General features: G+C 43.0%; 1 protein-coding gene across 2 annotated transcripts in view; it reads right to left on the reverse strand.

The window, feature by feature from the left end:
- Positions 1-21,245, reverse strand: part of NR1H4 (nuclear receptor subfamily 1 group H member 4) — a 143,408-nt gene that overhangs the window by 102,776 nt on the left and 19,387 nt on the right. Inside the window, exon 2 of one of the 2 annotated variants that reach the window (XM_029599726.1) lies at positions 10,220-10,368. In XM_029599726.1, coding sequence (XP_029455586.1) covers positions 10,220-10,304 — 85 coding nt within the window. In that variant the 5' untranslated portion in view covers positions 10,305-10,368. Of the gene's footprint in view, positions 1-175; positions 484-10,219; positions 10,369-21,245 lie in introns of those variants that run through there. The other variant, XM_029599727.1, reaches the window with a different exon arrangement.

Raw genomic sequence — 21,245 nt, forward strand, 5'->3', positions numbered from 1 at the left:
TGGTTTTTTAAATGTCTGCTTCACTGGAGAGATTACAAAATGCTGGTATGCCCAATCCCCTAGTCAAAAGGAAACTCTGAGCCTCTGAGAGGGAGTTGCAATATGCCGTAGCTAAGAGTTCCAAGAAAAACAATCGATCGAACGAGGCCTCTTGTACCTTGGAACAACGTCCTACCTTTAGTGGCCTTCTCGCTAACTGTTTCCATGACAGGCTGAAGGTATTAACCGATGTGATTTTTCAAAAGAGCTATTTTTTTTGGTCACTTAAAAAAGGGCGCCGCAATCTGTGTCTTCAATTGGGATCTGTCGGTTAGCTCTTCCGACCGCCGTTTTACCATCTTGCTGCTGTGTCCACAGTCATTGAAAATGTGCTTTCCCTCCTTAGGACTAGCTGGCTAAGGTGTGACCCAGTGGAGAGATTATAAGGAGCTTACTGATTAACTTCATTACACTACCGTAAAATTTTTAAATGCTTTTGCAGGAATAATCTATGTTGCTTTCTGAGAAAGTGCATTCTGTCCCGAATGACTGTGTTCGTTACACCCACGTTCATGCTTGTGACCCATCCCTTTTCCTTGATGACTGTCAGCACACTTTTCTAATGTAAATTGTAGTTTAAATAGTGCTGCAATTGTGTTCGTCATTTTTAGAAAACAGAGTGCATTTTGTTAAACCTTTATTTTACTTCCTTTAAGGCTCAAACAGCTGATGGATTATACTGCAAAGTCAGAATAATATGTCATCTCTTTTGCTCTGTTCTTCCCCTCAATAGTACTTTGTCGCAAAATATTTTCATGAAGAAAACCTTTTATGAAAGCCACTTCAAATAAGCTTGAATAGGAGGAAGATGTGTCGTAAATGTCTATTTTACAACAGCAGCCTCAATGCATATTTCTTTCCTAATATATTTTTAATTTGAATATGACTTGAAATAAAATAGAATTATCTAGGAATCAGTATTCCTCTAGACCTGTATTCCATAATAAATCCATACAGCACTGCAGTTACTGTAGACAGTTTGCTGTAGGCAGGGAGCCCAATTATGTAACATAGCACTTAGGGTTGAAGTCTGAGTGAGGACTTCAGCCATAATTTTCAAAGTGGACTTACGTGCTAACCCCTTGCTCAGCATAGACATGTACATTTACGCCTGCCCGAGAGGGGTGTAAATATTCATGCCTATATTTACACACCTACTTTTATTGTTAGAAAGTGTGAGGTGAAGTTCAAAAGATAGGCATGCTCATCTGTTGAGGGACGCGCACACAAGTCGGGCTGGCACACGCTGACCACATTTTAAAAGTCGCCCAGATACACGTGTATCTCCCACTGCACGCACATGTAGAAAGGTTTCAAAAAGGGGCGTGGAGTGGTCTGGATGGGGTATGGGTGTGGCCAAGAGTTGTCCGCATAAATACTTATGCGCCTAGGTGCATGCCCAGGTCCAATGGCATGTAAGTTGACTTCTAATAGGTGCAAGATGTAAGTACAAAATAAACAGAACCTATGGATATAAAGATCTTGGTCTTAAACTTCAATGAAATATATAAAGAACATTTTTATAGGGCCATCAGTATTAAACAATATATATTTGATGTATCATACACTGTATAAATTAAGGTCCACTTTTATGTAATTTTTTAAGTACATTTTTTGGATGCATGTAAAAAAATACTCCTCATCGTTCATAACTGCAAGCAAGTGAAGAGAACTAGTAATGTCATTACTGCTAACGTCAATGGAATCCCAATGTCATTACTTATCTCAATATATGTCCACTCGTGTGAACAAATCCCAACATGAATTCATGTTTTGGGCAAAGCCTGCATCAGGGGGTGGATGCTGAGTTCCCCGTTCACTTGAGAATAATCCAAGCCCTGTTCACCACGTCAGAGTTTCACTTCTGGAGGGTCCGGTCCTGCATGCTGCGTCTAAACATCCCTGTAATGGAAAGGACGATCATCCAAGGGTATTTAAACAACATTGGTAAAACCATCAAGTTAAGGAATCCCAGTTAATCATTTCATTCAAGCTGTCGGGTGCTACTGACCTTTGGCTAAAAATCCAAAATTGTTCTCTCTTGTTCAAGGATTCAATTGTTGTAAAACGGACCATCTTCGATCATTAAGATGTTGACAGTTGCATTATTATTGTCAAAATATCTGCTCCTAAGATCTCCCACGGTCAACATTCTGCCCATATTTTTGGTGATCTAAGATGGTCCGTTTTACAACAATTGAATCCTTCCTGTCGCGGTGGAGACATACAATACACCTTGAACAAGAGAGAACAATTTTGGATTTTTAGCCTAAGATCAGTAGCACCCGACAGCTTGAGTGAAACGATTAACTGGGATTCCTTAATTTGATGGTTTTACCAGTGTTGTTTCACGTACATACATGGTTAAGTCATTTCCTGTTTTTAGTTTAAATACCCCAGTATGATCATGTCGGAGGTTTGTTCACACGAGCAGACGTACATTGAGATACGGCCACGCGCTTATCCCCCGGTTTTAGCGCATGCAGCGCTTTGAAGATTTACTCTTTAGCACTGATAGTTGCCTATTTCAGTTTTCAATGTTTAGCTTTTATTGCTTGTTAGTTGATTTGTAAAGCTTAAAGGGGGCACTTTTCAAAAGGATTTATGTGCATAAACCCTGGTTTTATGCAGTAGATGGCTTTGTAAAAATAAATTACCCAGGGAAAGTTGTGCATGGAAAAGTGATTTTGCGCATACTTTTACATGCACTACAAAGAGCCATTCCAAGGGGCAGAATTGGGGTGGAGATATGATTTACATACATACATTCATGGATATACATGCATAAGCTGCAGCACTTCCCGAGCAGGGTGGTTACGCACAAACCCAAAGATGTTAGCCTATACAGGAAGGTTGAAAATTACCCTCAGTATTGGTTAATTTTCCTTTTTTTGTTTTGTCTTAGATGAAGTACAATCTAGGGTTCAGTTGAATTTCAAAATTTTTGAAGTAAAAAAAACAAAACAACAAAATTCCTTGGAAGTCTACTTGAGATTTTGGAAGTAGGACCGAACAAATAGTGAAACCTCAAAAGTTTTCAGAAGAGGAGATACACAGTTTCCCTTTGAACATAAATAATCTTATGCAAATTCTGGAAATGATAAAGGAGCTCCAAAATTAAATTAACTAAACTCCTGATTCAATAATATTACATTATGTTGTTAAAATCAGTTAGTTGTATCACAGTCGAGTATATGTTACATGACATTGGGGCGGATTTTAAAAGGGTTACGCGCGAATATTACGTTTGTCCCGGGGCTTGAAAAAAGGGGTGGGGCACAGTGGCCATTTGCCACTGTGCCCGGAATCGCGGGCCAGCCGTTGGCCAGCGCTCAACCTACGCCTGCCCAGAGGCAGGCGCAACTTATAAGATAAAGGTAAGGGGGGGTTTAGGTAGGGCTGGGGGATGGGTTAGGTAGGGGAAGGGAGGAGAAGGTGGGGGGGGGCAGAAAAAAGTTCCCTCCGAAATTGGAGCGGCCTCAGAGGGAACGGAGGAAGGCTGCGCGACTCGGCACGCGTAAATTGCACAATTGTACACCCCCTTGCATGCGCCGACCCTGGATTTTATAACATGCACGCAGCTGCGCGCGCATGTTATAAAATCGGACGTACATTTGTGCGTGCCGGGTTGCACGCACAAATGTACGCCCGTGCATACCTCTTAAAATCCGGCACATTGATTCTAGGGAATATATCAACAATCTAACCAGAAACCCATTAAGAGGCATAGCTACCAGCACCTTTAAAATACTCAAAGCACTGAGTGGTTTAAAACTATTTATGACCCCAATTGACTTTCCTATTATTTATTTATCATACAATCCTTGGTCATTTCTAAAATGGACTATTGCAATGTCTTGTATATAGGTGTCAATCACAGCCTTATACCCGTATACTACTGTATTCCAGTGTACCTTAAATGTGTACCCACAAAATCAACCCAATCGTATCACTGGTAAACATATTTCAACTTAACAGGTTTATGCCAAGTATTATATGTAGGCCCCTCACTCTCAGGGTCTGTAAAATCCCACAGACTCCTAATTAGGTACGAGGCCACCTTACTTTAATTATAACATTTTTTAAGATTTTCTTTTTGTATATTAAAACTTTCCCATGTCAGTCCAATTATTCAATAATCCACATCGCTTTCGCACCTTGAACTCAAAGGATACGAGAGGAACAATCACTACTTATCTGTTCCAATCTTGGTTAGTCACCCGACACGCGCGTGTTTTGAACCGCAAGTTCTGCTTCAGGGGGATTTCCTTCTGTATCTATCTCCTAGACGTGCTTCCCAACTTCAGTGCTGCGATTTTACATCATCCATGTATCTTCTCTTGGCTCAATTACCACATCTTCAATTTTCCGCGGCTCCCTTGCATCGCGTCTATCTTTGAATTGGCACGCCAACCCGAGCGATCCTTTTATAACCCGGACCGGAACCTATGTCATCAAAGGCAGTCTCCCTTCACGTCCGGTTCCTCTCGTTCAAAATACACAAACTCCGAGACACTTCTCATTATGTATACGCCAAGCAGTCGTATATCCTATTGTTGCCATTGAAAAACCGCTTCTTTCTCTTCCTCTTATTTGTATTTAACATAATGATGCTGTCCCGACAGAACGCCGTTTTCTATCACGTCCGCTTCAACGTCACTGGAAAACTAAATCACATGACCTTCCAGAATTCTGTTACTAAATTTGAGAGTCCTTAGTCCTCTTGATCACCGATCACCATCAGAAATCTGCTTCCCTAGTATTTATTAAAATCTAGCCATATCCATTTGTATCTGATATTTCGTCATGACTGGGTTCACCTTATTCAAAGAATAAGGCTCATCTCTGTATCCTGAAAAACCCTTTCAACCTTACATACAGAAGCAGCCCTTGGAGGGAACTTTCTTTCGCCCTCCCCTCACCTTCCCCTCCCTTCCCCCCCCTTCCCCTACCTAACCCCCCCCCCCCCCCCCCCCCGGCCCTATCTAAACCCCCCCTACCTTTATCCATGGATTTACGCCTGCTGGAGGCAGACGTAAATCCGCGCATGCCAGCGGGCTGCTGGCGCGCCAAGACCCAACCCAGGGGCTGTTCCGGAGGGCGCGGCCACGTCCCCGGAATGCCCCCGGGCCAAAACCACGCCCCCGGGCCCGCCCCCCAAACGCCGCGTCACGCCCCCGAAACGCCGCGTCATTTGGCGACGCCCCTGACATGCCCCCTACACGCCCCCTTTAAAAAGCCCTGGGACTTACGCACGTCCCGGGGCTCTGCGCGTGCCGGCGGCCTTTGCAAAATAGGCGCACCGGTGCGCGAGGGCCCTGCTCGCGTAAATCCAGCCGGATTTACGCGAGCAGGGCATTTAAAATCCGCCCGTAAAGATCTATAAAGCGCAGGTAGTTTCAGATCCTCCAGCTGCAATCTGCTAGAAGTTCCCCCAATTTGCCAGGCATGTCTAGATGAAACTAGAGAGTGCACTTTGTATATCACTGGCTGAACATTATGGAATAGCTCACCAGATGATATCTGAAATATCCAATGTTATCTTTAGGAGGCATGTTAAAGCTTTTTACTTTAAACAAGCATTTAACATGGATGTTTAATTATGGAGCTAACTGCTTTATTTCAGGCTTTTTTCTGTTGTTTTTTTTAATATATGTCTTAGTATTTTATTTTATGTTATAATTTATATCATTGTTATTTTTATTGCAATATTCTTAATATTTATTTGGTGTTTTTTTATCATACTTTTTAGTACGTTCTTTTTTATGATTGCTGCTTATTATGTATGTAAATTGTTACCCGCCAAGTACTTTGAATTGAGCAGGCTACAAATTTGTGAAATAAATAAATATGTGTTCTGTATTTCAAATAATACCAACAATGTATTTTTTTTTAATGAGGTGGCGAGTGAAGGTTAATCAGGTGTTGCTGTTTTATACCTAAAACTAGAAATCCTAAATCTCACTTTCTAAATTATTTTACATTCTTTTAAACTTCATTGAAAAAGCTTTTTGTCAGTGGTTATAATGGTTTTTCTCATGTCAGTTAAACTCCCTTGTGAGCAGATGAGCCAGAAACATGATATGACAACTGGTACCCAGTGGTGGTGGGGACTACATATTCATAGCATTTAGCCACAAAGGAAAATAAAGTTAACTGAAGATTTTCCAGCCAGTGAAATAAGGCATATAAAGCAATGCGAAAGATTAATAAGTGACTTGCAGATATTGAAACTGCATACCACCTTCTCCAGTACCAGGCTGAGACTATTGTGTGCAAGATGAAGAGACTAGACAAAGGTGACTTCTGTTACCGTCACTCCCATTTATCAATTTAAAAAAAATCAAAGGTATTTTCAAATCAAACAAAAGCTGCATGGTAGTTAACTAATTTGGATTCCACATTCATTACATACAGCATGCCTAGCTTTACTGCAAAAATAAAAGGTGGAAAACACAATAGAAATTAAAATATTTCAACAATATATGTAAAAAATCACCGAAGCTAATGATTTCCGAATTATCTCTAACAACTGAAAAGCAGGTTGTTAATACAAAAAAAACAACACACTTTGAAATGTCTGAATGCCAATGCCAGAAGTCTAAGAAATAAGATGGGAGAGTTAGAGTGTATAGCAGCAAATGATGGGATTGACATAATTGGCATTACAGAGACTTGGTGGCAGGAGGATAACCAATGGGACAGTGCTATATCAGTGTACAAATTGTATCGCAATGATAGGGAGGATCATCTTGGTGGGAGTGTGGCACTTTATGTCCGGGAGGGAATAGAGTCCAACAGGATAAAGATCATACAAGAGACTAAATGCTCAGCAGAATCTATATGGGTAGAAATCCCATGTGTCTTGGGTAAGAGTATAATGATAAGAGTATACTACCATCCACCTGGACAAAATGGTCAAACAGATGATGAAATGCTTAGAGAAATCAGGGAAGCTAACCAATTTGGCAGTGCAATAATAATGGGAGGTTTCAATTACCAAACTATTATCATAGAGAATCAATACAGTAACCCAAACAAAACTATAAATAATGAGGGAAACCAAAAATATATTTATAGAGAAGCCTAAGTGACGGTGTCAGCAAGCCTGACGTTGTGATTTTTTTTAAAAAGAACCCAACTGGTCTTCTAATCATTCACCATCACTGTCAAAAAGGAAAAACTTTTGTTTGACTCAAAAATATTATTATTTTTATATTTTTCGTTTTAGTCTTTTTTGTAAAAATCAACTCTAATCCTTAGGAGAAGTATGACCAGCAATCTCTCTGTAGAATGATAAATGCAGCCCTACACGGCCGGTGTTTTTCAAAACATGCTTCCTCAGGGGTGTGTGAAATTATTATCACAAGAGTCCTTGTCATTTCAAGATGGACACAGCATCTCAACAGTCTTCTTCATCGGGAAAAATATAAAAATAATAATATTTTTGAGTTAAATAAAAGTTTTTCCTTTTTGACAGTGATGATGAATGATTAAAAGACCGGTTGGGTTCTTTTTTAAAAAAAATCACAACGTCAGCCTTGCTGACACCGTCTGGAAGGCTTTGTGCAAGCTATTTGACATCTCTCTGGATTATACATCTGCCTATCATCCACAATCTAATGGCCAAACTGAGTTGCCGTCAGAATAACTGGGCCGAGCTGTTACTATGGGCTGAATTTGCCATTAATTCACATCCAGCATCATCCACTGGATCAACACCATTTGAAGTGGTATATGAATGTTTACCTTCACCGCCACTTCCACTGAAGCTCTCAGTGTCGTCCCCAGCAGCTCAATCCACTGCTGATGATATCCATCAACTATGGACTCAGACCAAAGATATGCTAATCAAAGTGGGTGATCGAGCAAAGAAGTCCTACGATGCTCACCATTCTAAAGCGCCTGTTTTTCAACCTGGTGACAAAGTCTGGCTATCAACTAAGCATTTGAGACTAAAGTTACCCTCCACTCGATTTGCTCCTTGCTATGTTGGAACGTTTCCAATCCTCCGACATCTTGGCAACATTACATACAGTCTGAAGCTACCGCCTGGATTGAAAATCCACAACGCATTCCATGTTTCACTTCTAAAACCACTCATTCTCAGTGAGTTCTCATCCAAGCCTCCTGAATCATCTTCTATCAATGCAGAAGAAGACCTTGAATACAAGGTTGAAGCCATTCTAGATGTAAGAAGACATGGCAAGACTTGGGAATACCTTCTGTCTTGGGAAGGTTATGGCCCCGAAGAAAATTCTTGGGATCCGATGGCTAATATCCTAGATAAAGAGATGCTTCATCAGTTTCACCAGATGCATCCTTGGAAACCAAGACCTGGTACAAGAGTTGGAGTCCGCCCTTTGAAGGGGGGTACTGTTGCAACCATTGGTCTACGACGGCTTCACCCCGCCTACCTCACTCTTCTTGCGGATCCTCCCGCTCACCTTGGACTACTGGTTGCTGCGGCATCTGTCTGCCATCCTCTCCAGCGTCCCCGGACCGGCTTTGGTGCTGCTTCCCACCATGCTCCTCCAAGGTACCATAGGGCGCATGCGCGCACGCCACCCTCATCTTTATTTCCTCATTGGCACGAACCTCAGAGGCGTCCCCCTGAGATGACGTCACGCTGCCCGGATATTTAAGCCTACAACTTTTGCTAATCGAGTTAGCAACCGGAACTCTACGGATGGGATTCACTCTCCGTACTGAAGCTACTCTGCCACTCCAGCGTTATCTAGAACTCTTATTGCTAACGGGGTACCCGCTCCTCAGGGGCCTCTTCGGCTTCTTTCAGGTGCTATTAGGAAACCGGTACTCGCTCCTTGAGGGCCCATGTTCCCTGAGTCGCTGCCTGCATCTACAACCCTTTCTACTTGGAAGACTTCACTAACACGTTTTGACCACTTGCCTAGCACTTACTTTCTTCCCAACTCTCTGTCAGCATACAAAGAGCTGCTCAGCCTGATCCATCTCTCTGAGAGCTACTCTAAATATCTTTGGGTCCCAAAACAACTGTGATTCATTACAGTATTTTTTAAAATTCTTCATGCTATCTGAAAGATAGAATCCACGGCTTGGCCATGAAAGCTGCATCTGTGCTTTCTGCTGGGAACTTATGACTGGTAAAGTTCAGCAGAGGAAGATGAGGCATAGTAGAGAAAACAGAGGTAAGAGGCATAAAAATGCCAAGCCAAATGAAATAAGTCAATAAACAAGTCTTAGGTAATACCTTTTTTTATTGGACTTAACAGCTATCAAAAACTATCACCTAAAACTTGTTCTGTGTATCCAAGTAGACCAGGAGTAGACAACTCTGGTCCTGGAGTGCTGCAAACAGGTCTGGCTTTCAGGATAACCGCCTACCATGATTTGATTATTATAGGCGGATTATAAATATTTTAAATAAAATAAATAAATGAGATATTTTTCCATGTATTGCCTCCATTATATGCAAATATATTCTGAAAAACAGACTTTTTTGTGGCACTCCAGAACCAGTTACCTACTCCTGAAATAAGACAACCACGTTCCTATTATTCAAAGTAAAAGAAAAACCTTATTGCTTTTTCAGTATAGTTACTCAAATGAAACAGGATTTTACCTAACTTGGCCATAATCATGTCTAGAAATTTCTTTGCTAAGGTTTAGATCAATAGATGTATTCTTTTTTTGTTCTGCCAAAGTTGTAAACCTTTGGAAAATAAGATTTATTATTAACCTCTACCTTGTTATCATTGGGGACAATATCATGGCTGTAATCCACACACCAACATGTGGGAAGTGATTGGAATACCGATACACTGAACACACACAATGTTTTTCTTAAATATCAAAGTAAGTATACGTGCATGTTCATGGTATCAACTGGTTATAAATTGACTTGAAATCATTTGAATAGGCTCATTTAGACTGCATATCTAACCCAAAGTACATTTCCTTCTAAAGACAAACACGGCTGAATGACTAGTCATAGCAACAGCATGATGCTGTGACTGATAATAAATAATACAACTTCATAGGCCATGGTAAAAGCCATTAGTAGAAGAGTGTGGCATACAATCTAATGACAATTGATCTGAAAGGCTTAGATGTTTTAGCTCTGGGTCTGACTTATATTACCAAGTTGTTCTTCCCAACTGGTGTATAGTATTGTATTTTGAATAATGTTAGAACTTACCAAATAACTGAGTGCCTTCTGACAGAGGATATCCTTCAGCTGCTGCTAGATGGGCGTGCCCCAACAGATTAATTTCAGAGTCCATCTGGTCCTTCTGTTGAGGAGATTAGTACCACCAAAATGTAATATTAGATTACATTAGATTGAAACTAAAAAGATAAAAAGAAAGTAAAACGCTTGTTTTATTTTGTGTGGGTTGTACAAAGCTAAGTTGTGCTGGGCTCTAACAGATTAAGCGTTAGGAGCTATACTCTCATCATATCATTGACACCTACAGTTTAGTTTAATATGTCATTTCCTGATACTTTATAATCTGAGGCATAAAAAACATTAGTGCATTAGATCAACTGGATGGCTGAGTGCGGTATCCTAGTTTAAATTGATCTTAAATACCAATTTCTGTTTGGTATTTTTATCTTTATGTGCTATAGACTTTCTAGTGACATAATCAAAATTATTTGTATAGTTGTATAAATTGCTGTTATCTCTGTATGGTAGCAGTATGATAGTAATGGTAATCTTTCTATACCTACCGTATGCATGCCTACCACTTTCAACAATGACATTTTGTTCATGACTCATAGGCCTGATTTCTTTTTTTTAAATAATTTTATTTTTATTGCATTTCACATTTTACACAAATAATTATTTGTAACAGAAAACAGAGGTACATAGAAGAAACGGTTTTATCTACTGCATACATCTTTCTCTAAAGAAGATTAAAGTAACATAATAATATACCTCATTCTTATAAGAAATCCTCGGGAGATGGGCACAAAAGGAACTATGAGCGAATAGTTAGAAATACAGGAAAAAGAAATCTGAGGTTGCCGATATAATTGCCATATTGCACTAATTATTGTCACATAGGGTGTGAATCTAAAAAGAATCGTAATTGTGACGGTTCAGTTCAGTGGAATTTTGAAACTTTACAACACATTTGCATGGATAACGCACAATGTATTTAGAATAAATTGTCAAGGCCTCAGTTCTCATGGCTAGGAACTTTCTTCGTCTCTCTTGAGTGACCCTGGTGATGTCTGGGTACAGCCATACTTTTTGACCATAAAATAGCGAAGATCTGTTACGGAAGAAAAGCCTAAGTATATTATTTTTCTCACTAAGAAATGCAAAAGTCACTAGTAACACACCTCTTCTAGTAACCTCATCTTCCTGAGAAAGTTCCAATATTTCTGTAAGATTTAGTTATTGTTGATTTTCCATGTTTCCCTGTGTATTTCCTGAGGAAAATAATACGCCTTAGTTATCAAAGGAGTTGCTTCAGATGGGATTTTAAGGTTGTTAATCAAATAATTCTTAAATAAATCCACTGCTGATAACTGTCGAATGACTGGAAAATTAAGCACCCTGAAATTCAGGCTTCTTAGTGAATTTTCTATGTTCTCAATCTTTTTACTTTGGATATTTTCTGATTGAATCAGATTCTGCCGGAGTTTTTCAACCATAGTTAATCTTTCTTCCACAGGTAGTCATTTTCCTTTCTTGTACAGAGACCCTTTCTTCGTTATTTATACTGTGCTTGTTTGTATTTATTTATTTATTTATTTGTTTTTATATACCGGTGTTCGATTTTACATATCACATCAGTTTACATTCCAACAAAAAATGCAGGAAATCAAGCTTTTCCTTTGTCAATACATTGAACAATAATAAACATGGAAATTGTTAACAAGGGAGAGAAAAACAAGGGAATGGTTAACACTAAGGGTTGCACGAAGGGGTGCACAAAGGGGAGTGCCCCTTTGTTGCGACCCTTCGGCGCGCGACACAAGACGCGCGGCGCCTACTGGCTTGGCGCCTTTGAACGGTCCGGTTCCGATTGCTATGACATCGGGGGAGGGGGCGGGTCTCACAATCATGGCTTTCCCCACAGTATTCTCTTCTCAGTTTCAAAGGCAGTTTTTTCAATTTTTTTTCTTTTCTTCCTTGGATGTTAGATGTTACAAGGTGTTCAGCATTGGTGGGTAGCCCTCCCCTTCATGAGCGCCTGCTGGCTTGGCGCCTTTCAACGGTCCGGTTTGTATTAGAGATGTGAATCGGAACCGGAATCGGTTCGGATTCCGGTTCCGATTCACATGTGGGTTTTTTCAATCGGGCCCGATTGCGGTTTTGTTTATCGGCTGCACCACCAGTGGTGGTCCCGGGAGTGATCTCCCGTGATCTCCAACTCTGGGTCATCCTCCCGCTCCCGGGCTGTTGGCTGCCACTAATCAAAATGGCGCCGATGGCCCTTTACCCTTACCAAGTGACAGGGTATCCGTGCCATTGGCCGGATCCTGTCACATGGTAGGAGCACTGGATGGCCAGCGCCATCTTGTGCTCCGACCATGTGACAGGGGCTGACCAATGGCACCGGTAGCCCCTGTGACATAGTAAGGGCAAAGCCTATCGGCGCCATTTTGAATACTGGCAGCCGACGGTCCGAGTGCAGGAGGTCGCTCCCGGACCCCCGCTGGACCACCAGAGCTTTTGGCAAGTCTTGGGGGACCCTCCTGACCCCCACAAGACTTGCCAAAAGTCCAACGGGGGTCCAGGAGTGATCTCCTGGATTCGGGCCATCGGCTGCCAGTAATCAAAATGGCGCCGATAGCCTTTGCCCTTACTATGTCACAGGGGCTACCGGTGCCATTGGTCAGCCCCTGTCACATGGTCGGAGCACAAGATGGCGCTGGCCATCCAGTGCTCCTACCATGTGACAGGATCCGGCCAATGGCACGGATACCCTGTCACTTGGTAAGGGTAAAGGGCCATCGGCGCCATTTTGATTAGTGGCAGCCAACAGCCCGGGAGCGGGAGGATGACCCAGAGTTGGAGATCACGGGAGATCACTCCCGGGACCACCACTGGACCACCAGGTACCTGTAAAAGGTTTTGGGGGAGGTTGGGAGGGTGGGGGAAGCTAAGGGGTTACTTTTAAAAGCTCGGGGTGGGTTTAGGGGTTATTTTTGTGTGATGTTTTTCCCGTCCTCCCCCAAAATGATAAGGGAACCCCCACGATCAATATCGTGGGGTTTTCCTATCGTTTGGGGGAGCCCCCGATTTCTGACGATTTAGAAAATATCGATGATATTTTCAATCGTCCGAAGCCCGATTCACATCCCTAGTTTGTATCCAAATAAGACCTTATTAGAGTGCCAATTGCTAATTCAATCGAAGCTAAAGCTTCCCATAATGTTTCCAGCATTATTTTAGCTGGTTTAACAAGTAAAGAGTCTAAAACAGGCAATTGCTAACCCCGTTTCATGGCTTCAGTGTCAGTGTCCCGAGTATGATCCAGTGCTGAAGCAGCTGCTCCGTTGTTATCCAGCGACGAAGGCACATAGATCCCAATCTGGGACTCAGAAGTCCCCTCCATAAGGTGAAATCTTCACGGGTCCTTCTCTCAATACTCCCAAGTCGCTCTCCTGTTGAGCGTTCAGCTCTTTAAGACAGACCAGGTAGGCTGCACCAGCAGCCTCTCAAGCTGCATTCAGACGCTGGGAAGGGGACGACCTTTGGGGAAGACGTTCGCTCCGTGTCTCCTCCCTCTGCGGCCCTCGCTCCCGGCTCATTCGACGTTGAGGAGAAAAGAGTCTCAACGGATGGTTGTTTAAGATCCAAAGTTTTTGAAGTTATAATGTAAACCGAACTGATGTTATTCTACGATGTCCGGTATATAAAAAACCACAAACCACAAATGAAACCACCAGGCTTTCTCAAAGCCTGGCTTTGCGCTTTGTAGGAAGCATAGAAAATTTCAGGAAAAAAACAGAAACTTGAGCAAAAAGGCACAAAGGTAACAATGAGACTCTTCTCCAACTCTTCACTCAGTCGCCATCTTGGCTCCACCCCCATAGGCCTGATTTCTAAAAGCTTTAAAATCAGTAACCTCACGCACAGATCAGGGGAGACTGTTCCAAAGTACAGGTCAAGCCACCGAAAATATGCACTTCCACACTTCTTGAAGATGAAGTTCTTTCAGTAGGGACTACTAATAAATGCTGTTCTGATAAATGAGGCTGGCAGCCAGGAACATATTGTTTAATCATGTCAGATAAGTAACTAGGACCTTTATCATTAGGAGCGTTGTAGAATATTATAGATAGCCCAAGCAGGTCTCGTAGTCTGGGAGAAATATCTCCTCTAATAGGACAATTAGTTATTTAATGTGCCGCAGCATTCTGTACCAACTGCATGGACTGCAGTGTATATTTAGGAGGTCCAGTATGTACAGCATTACAGTAATCCAAGGTGCTGACCGCCAGAGATTGGTCAATGTAGCTAAAGTCATCTTTCTCCATCATAAGTCTAATCTGGCACACTAATAATAATTTCTGAAAAGCAGCTCTCGTTGGAAAATGAAACAATTGAATCACTAAGATATAACTGACAATTTTCTGGCTGAGGTAGAGACCGACTCATACATATAATCTTGGTGGGGGGGGGGGGTGTTAATATTTAAAACTAAGTAGTTGCCTTGTAGCCATTCTTTGACAATATAAACCCAATTAAAGTACTCATCGTCACTGCGATGTTGGGGGTAACTGGTACAATCAGCTATATATCATCCGCATTAATTCAGTAACTAATTCCAAAAGAGGAAATTATATTTCCTAGTAGCATAAAATATAAATATAATAATGTTGCTGCGAGAGAATATCCCTGGGGGACACCAGTACTTAAGCGTTTCTAACAGAAGGTATCGCCTCTCTTACCTGGGAGGTCCTATTTGATAAAAATTATTTAAGCACCGTGCTTCTCAGTTCAAAATCATGTAATCTATCTAGAAACACCTTATGACAAACTATGTCAAATGCAGATGACACATCCAATAATACCAAAATTACAGCCCCTCCTTATCACATTCAGTGAGAACAAAATCCTGAACAGAAACCAAAAAGTTTCCATATTGTGACCATGACGAAGGCCACATGATAGACAAAGATATTAATCTCCTTCATATAATCATGAAGCTGGAAGGATCAATTTGTTTTTACTAGACAAACTAATGCTGTCTTAACACTTCAGGGATTAGGAATATACCTTCAGTAAATGAAATATTAATAAACTTTGAAAATATAGTAGCACAAGTACCTTTCATCTCATGTAAAATCCAAGAAGGGCAGGGTTCAAGTAGGCTTTTAGTTGAACCAACAATATTTATACCTTATCAGGGGAAACGGTATGAAAGTCACACCATTCTCCCTTAGAAGGAGATGAAGACAACATTAGTAGCAGTAGGCTTAAATGAAACATGCAACAAAGTAATTTTATCAAGATAGGATTTTAGATGGTGCTGGGAAGAAGCCAGCTATCAAGATAATTTAGGTAATGACATAGGAAGGTGTGGGAGGGAGATTCTGGAAGCAAAATTTAGACTTTTAGGTAGAAAGTTGAAATCCAAAACCTTCAGGGTAACAATCTCAGAAATGCTTCCTGTTCCATGCGCAGGAACCCAGAGGCAGACAGATCTTCAGCAGGGCCGGTGGAAGCACTAGGCGAACTAGGCAATTGCCTAGGGCGCTGAGCCGCCGATGGCCACCGGTGGACCTCATCCCTCTGGCAGCTGAGCGGTGAGCTACTGCTGTGCTGTGTGCCGGATACACACAGCAAGAAGATCAGCAGGGCCGTGGTGGAGCTCACGTCACCACGGCCCGAAGAAAAAGGTCGCATCTAAACGTGCAGGTACTCCTGCTCCTTCCTGCCCGCTCGGCCCCGGAAGGAGGAGGAGCATCAGCCACTGCAGGTGCTCCTCCTCCTTCCTGCCTGTGCAGCCCCGGAAGAAAAATGTTGCCGGAGCCGCACAGGTAGGAAGGAGGAGGAGCATCAGCCGTGTGCAGAAGAGGAGCAGCGTGGCCCGAGAAGACCAGGGCCGCTGCAGAACCCATCCTGTGGTGACCAGTAAAGAGGAGGCCCAGAAGTGAGAGAGAGGCTGAGGGCCTGTAGAGTGTGTATGTGTGCGTGCATGAGATGAGTTGAGAGATTGTGTGTGAAAGTGAATTGAGAGACTGTGTATGGGACTGAAGACCTGAATCTTTGCAAAGACAGCATGTGAGAGCCTCTGTGTGTGTGTGAGAGAGACAGCATGTGACAGTGAGAGCCTGTGCTTGAGCAAGACAGCATGTGGGAGTGAGAGAGAGCCTGTGTGTGTGTGAGACTCAGACAGCATGTGCCAGTGAGAGACTGTGTGTATGAATGATTTTATGAGAGAGAGCATGTGAGAGTGAGAGCCTATGTGTGTGTATGTGTGTGTGTGTGTGTGAGAGAGAGAAAGCATGTGAGAATGAGAACCTGTCTGTGTGTTTGAGGGAAGAAGACAGATGGAGAGAAAAGAAATAGAAAAAAAGACAATATAAAAGGAATTGGCAAAAAAATAAGAAAGGGAAGGTGGAAAAAAAAAGCCTGTGACCAACCGATTAGAAAACTAAGATCAGACAGCAAATGTAAAAAAAAAAAAAAAAATTACTTTTTACTGATTGGCATATGTAATCTTTGGGAATGTGCAAGAGTAGCGCTTTCTCTATGCAGATCTCACAATGTACAAGATCAGCATGGAGGAACTGGAAGCCCATGGGGCCTGCACAGAGGAGGCAGCAGAATGGGCTTCAGTGCCAGTAGCAGCAATCAGCACCTCCCCAATAGCCAAGCGGCAGCAGTGACAGTGGCAGCAGAGGAATGAGAGAGGATCTGAGGTTGCTGGCCTTTAGTGTGTGCATGTGTATGAATGGGAGTCTGCCTGGGGATGTATGTGTGTGAATGCATGGGAGCCTGCCTGAGGGTGTGTCTGTGTATGAGAATGAATGGGTGTCTTCCTGGGGTTTGTATGTGTGAGAATAGGTACCTGCCTGTGTGTGGTGTATGTGTGTGTGTGTGAGAATAAATTGGTGCCTGCCTGGGGGTCTGTGTGTGTGTGAGAATGAATGTGTGCATGCCTGGGGGATGGGGAGGGAGTGGTGTGAAAATGAATGGGAGCCTGCCTGGGGTTCAGTGTGAGAATGACTGGGAGCTTACCTGTGTGTGTGTGTTTGTGTGAGAATGATTGGGAACTTGCCTGGGTGTGTGTGTTTGTATGTGAGGGAGCCAGTGAGAGTGAGAGCATGAGTGTGTATGAGAAAATCCAGGGGAGTAAGAGTATGGGGGGGGGGTGTGGAGGGGGAGAGAGTGTCTTACAGCCTGAGAGTGTGTCAGTGTCTGTGAGAGCGAGAGGTTATGGTTGGGTATAAGAGCATGAATGTGTATGTATGTGACAGTGTATGTGTGAGAGAGAATGGACATGTGAGTATGTGTGAGAGAGAGAGGATAACCTCCTAATCCTCGACAATATCAGGGTGACTGGAAATCAAGAGCTCCCATGTATGGACAGCAGGGGCTTTTTAAAATCCTTATTAGTTTTAATTATTGGGTGTTATTTGATATATGTGCTGTTTTGAAATATTTTATTGGTGTTTGGGAAATTGTAAAAAACTGTATATGATTTTAATTAATAGAAATTCTATTTAACAGTAGTTTTAAAATATTCTTTTATTAGTATGGTTTTACGATTATAACTGATGCTTATAATTATAGATTCAGAACCAATGTCAGAAAGTATTTCTTCACGGAGAGGGTGGTGGACGCCTGGAATGCCCTTCCGGAGGATGTGGTGAAGACCAGAACTGTGAAGGACTTCAAAGGGGCGTGGGATAAACACTGTGGATCCATAAAGTCAAGAGGCCGCCAATGAAGAGTGGGTGACTCACCAGAATGACAGCTACTGCCTGGAGACAATACCCTTATTCAATAAACATACACATGCTTACTGTGACTCCAACATCGCTCTAAGCTTCAACAGCAAGAGGAAATGTGGAAAAATGGATTTACACTCACAAAGAGGGGAGTAGCTGGCTTGTTACGGCGGTTACTACCCCAAACCAAATAAGCCTGATACTTCACCTTCAATGCATATACAGCATAGTTCTCTGCTTCAACGACAGGGGAGAAGAAAAAAGGGTTCGCACTCACAAAGCGGGGAGTAGCTGGCTTGTTACGGCGGTTACTACCCCAACCAAATGTGTCTGATACTTCACTTTCGATGCATATCCAGCATGGCTCTCTGCTTCAACGGCATGGGAGAAGACTGATACATCACGCATTTCCAGCATAGCTCCCTGCATTTCCAGCATAGCTCCCTGCTTCAACAGCAGGGGAGAAGAAAAACAACCAATAAGGACTGTATAACATAGTCTGGGTAAAACAAATAAGCATGGGTGTGGCTTGCTTATTGCGGCGGTTACTACCCCTACTACCCCTAACTAATCAAGCTAGATATTTCAATGGTGGGGGAGGAAGGTAAATAGAACCAAGAGCTAAGAGAAACAGATAAGTATGAGAGAAAAAATGTGTGAAGCTTGCTGGGCAGACTGGATGGGCCGTTTGGTCTTCTTCTGCCGTCATTTCTATGTTTCTATGTTTATGTTTCTTGATTTTATTGTTTTCCATTGTTAATACACAGAGTCTGGCTTCTTGGGGTTTCCATTTCAGTTTTTTCTAATTTGTGCTCCTTTATTTTGTATTCTGTATTTGGTGAGGGTCTGTCTCTGCTCTGTGTGTGTGACCATGATGAGAGATTCTGCTAGCATGTAGTGTCTGTATAGAGATCTATAGCAATCGGGTTTGTTTTGTTTCCCCAGTAGATGGTGTATTGTTATCCTGGAACCCAGTGTAATATTTACCCTTGCTTATTCACAGGTAGGGTTATTGTTGTTTGAGTCCTTGATGTTATTACTAGAGATGTGAATCGTGTGATCGATCGTCTTAACGATCGATTTCGGCTGGGGGGGGAGGGAATCTTATCGTCGCGGTTTTGTTTTTTAAAATATCGTGTAAATTGTAAATCAGGGAGGGCGGGAAAACCGGCACCCTAAAACATCCCTAAAACCCACCCCGACCCTTTAAAATAAATCCCCCACCCTCCTGAACCCCCCCAAAATGCCTTAAATTACCTGGGGTCCAGAGGAAGGGTCCCGGTGTGATCTTTTACTCTCAGGCTTCCGGTGCGTTGTAGAAATGGCGCCAGCGCTACCTTTGCCCTGTCATATGACAGCAGGGCAAAGGTAGCGCCGGCGCCATTTTGCTTTTTTGTCCCCCGATGTCAGGAGCGTAGGAGATCGCTCCCGGACCCCCGCTGGACCCCCAGGGACTTTTGGCCAGCTTGGGGGTCCTCCTGACCCCCACAAGACTTGCCAAAAGTCCAGCGGGGGTCCGGGAATGACCTCCTAAACTCGAATCGTTTTGCCGTATGGTCGGCGCCATTTTGCCGTACGGCAAAATGATTCGAGTTTAGGAGGTCATTCCCGGACCCCCGCTGGTCTTTTGGCAAGTCTTGTGGGGGTCAGGAGGCCCCCCCAAGCTGGCCAAAAGTCCCTGGGGGTCCAGCGGGGGTCCGGGAGCGATCTCCTACGCTCCTGGCGTCGGGGGACAAAAAAACAAAATGGCGCCGGCGCTACCTTTGCCCTGCTGTCATATGACAGGGCAAAGGTAGCGCCGGCGCCATTTCTACAATGCACCGGAAGCCCGAGAGTAAAAGATCACACCGGGACCCTTCCTCTGGACCCCAGGTAATTTAAGGCATTTTGGGGGGGTTCGGGAGGGTGGGGGATTTATTTTAAAGGGTCGGGGTGGGTTTTAGGGTTGTTTTAGTCTGCCGGTTTTCCCGCCCTCCCCCTTCCCCTCCCCCTTCCCCCGATTTACGATTTTTGACGATAAATCGGGGGAATTCCTATTAAATATCGCCTCTAACGATTTTTGATGATTTAAAATATATCGGACGATATTTTAAATCGTCAAAAAACGATTCACATCCCTAGTTATTACTGTTATGTTACGATGGGATTGCAGTATAGATTTTGTGGGGTTTTGTGTTAGTTCACAATGTGTCTGGCAGTGGAAGGTGTTTGTGCTGCTATTACTGTGAGGTGACACCAGAATTTGAAAATATCTTTTAGTATGATGAGCTGTAAGGGAAACATCCAAGCTCTATTGTTTGGGGGAATTTCAGTGGATGGACAGAGTTACAGAACTGAAGGTGCAGGATTTATATTGACATTCTGTCCCTTCCTATATATTCCAGACTTCACTCTCATAGCCATATATAATTAGTTGAATGAGGCTATCAAATAATTTTATAGTGTGAAACTGGCCAGCTTTTTAAAATTACGCAGAAGACCCTTTGGACTTTTTTATTAATACTTTTTTTTTATAACCAATTTTAAAGCAGGATCCATGCTAAAGAGGTGGGTGTGATGAAGAAATGTCATTTTGTCTTCCCCCCCCCCCCCCAAATTCTTCTGTCTAGAGATGCCACTGATTTTCTGTGACCTTAAGCATTAGTACAAGAAGGATTACAGTGGGGATGCTGGAGAGGCACACAAATGCATTGGCCCCCGGGTGCTGGAGACCCTTGGTGCGCCACTGGGTGCGAGTCATATGGGGCCGCAAGCGGCGGCAAAGAGGAGTGGAGATTCAGCAGGCCGCGAGCAGTGCCCAACCTGCTCGCGACCCAGAAAACTACACAGTCAGTGGGCGTGATCGAGAATGAGGTAGGAGTCGGGGCCGAGACTGGGGGGTGGCGGTGCAACCGGGGGGGGGGGGGGGGGGGGGCGCAAGGGAGAAGGCTCACCTAGGGCGCCAAATCCCCTTGCACCGGCCCTGATCTTCAGAATGCATGGATGGGACAATGATGCAGAGAAGAGGGCTTTAAATTTGCTGGCAATTGGGCAATATTTTGGGGAAAGGGGAGCCTATTCCAAGACCATTGGCACCACCTTAAAAAGGGTGGACCCATGCTGTTGGTGCTAATGTTATAAAAAGAGAAAACAGCCTTTAAACTAAATCATGATGGAAAGCCAACAGTCACTCAGCAGCAGGGAGGTATCTTTGAAGGATATTAACAGAACAGGGAAGTAAGAACATCCAGAGAGGTGCCAATATAGGCAAACTAGCTCAGATGCCTTTATGTAAAAAGCAGATTGAGTTCAAAGAATCCAAA

The sequence above is a fragment of the Rhinatrema bivittatum genome, chromosome 4, assembly GCF_901001135.1.
Source record: "Rhinatrema bivittatum chromosome 4, aRhiBiv1.1, whole genome shotgun sequence".
In the NCBI taxonomy this organism is placed as follows: Eukaryota; Metazoa; Chordata; class Amphibia; order Gymnophiona; family Rhinatrematidae; genus Rhinatrema; species Rhinatrema bivittatum.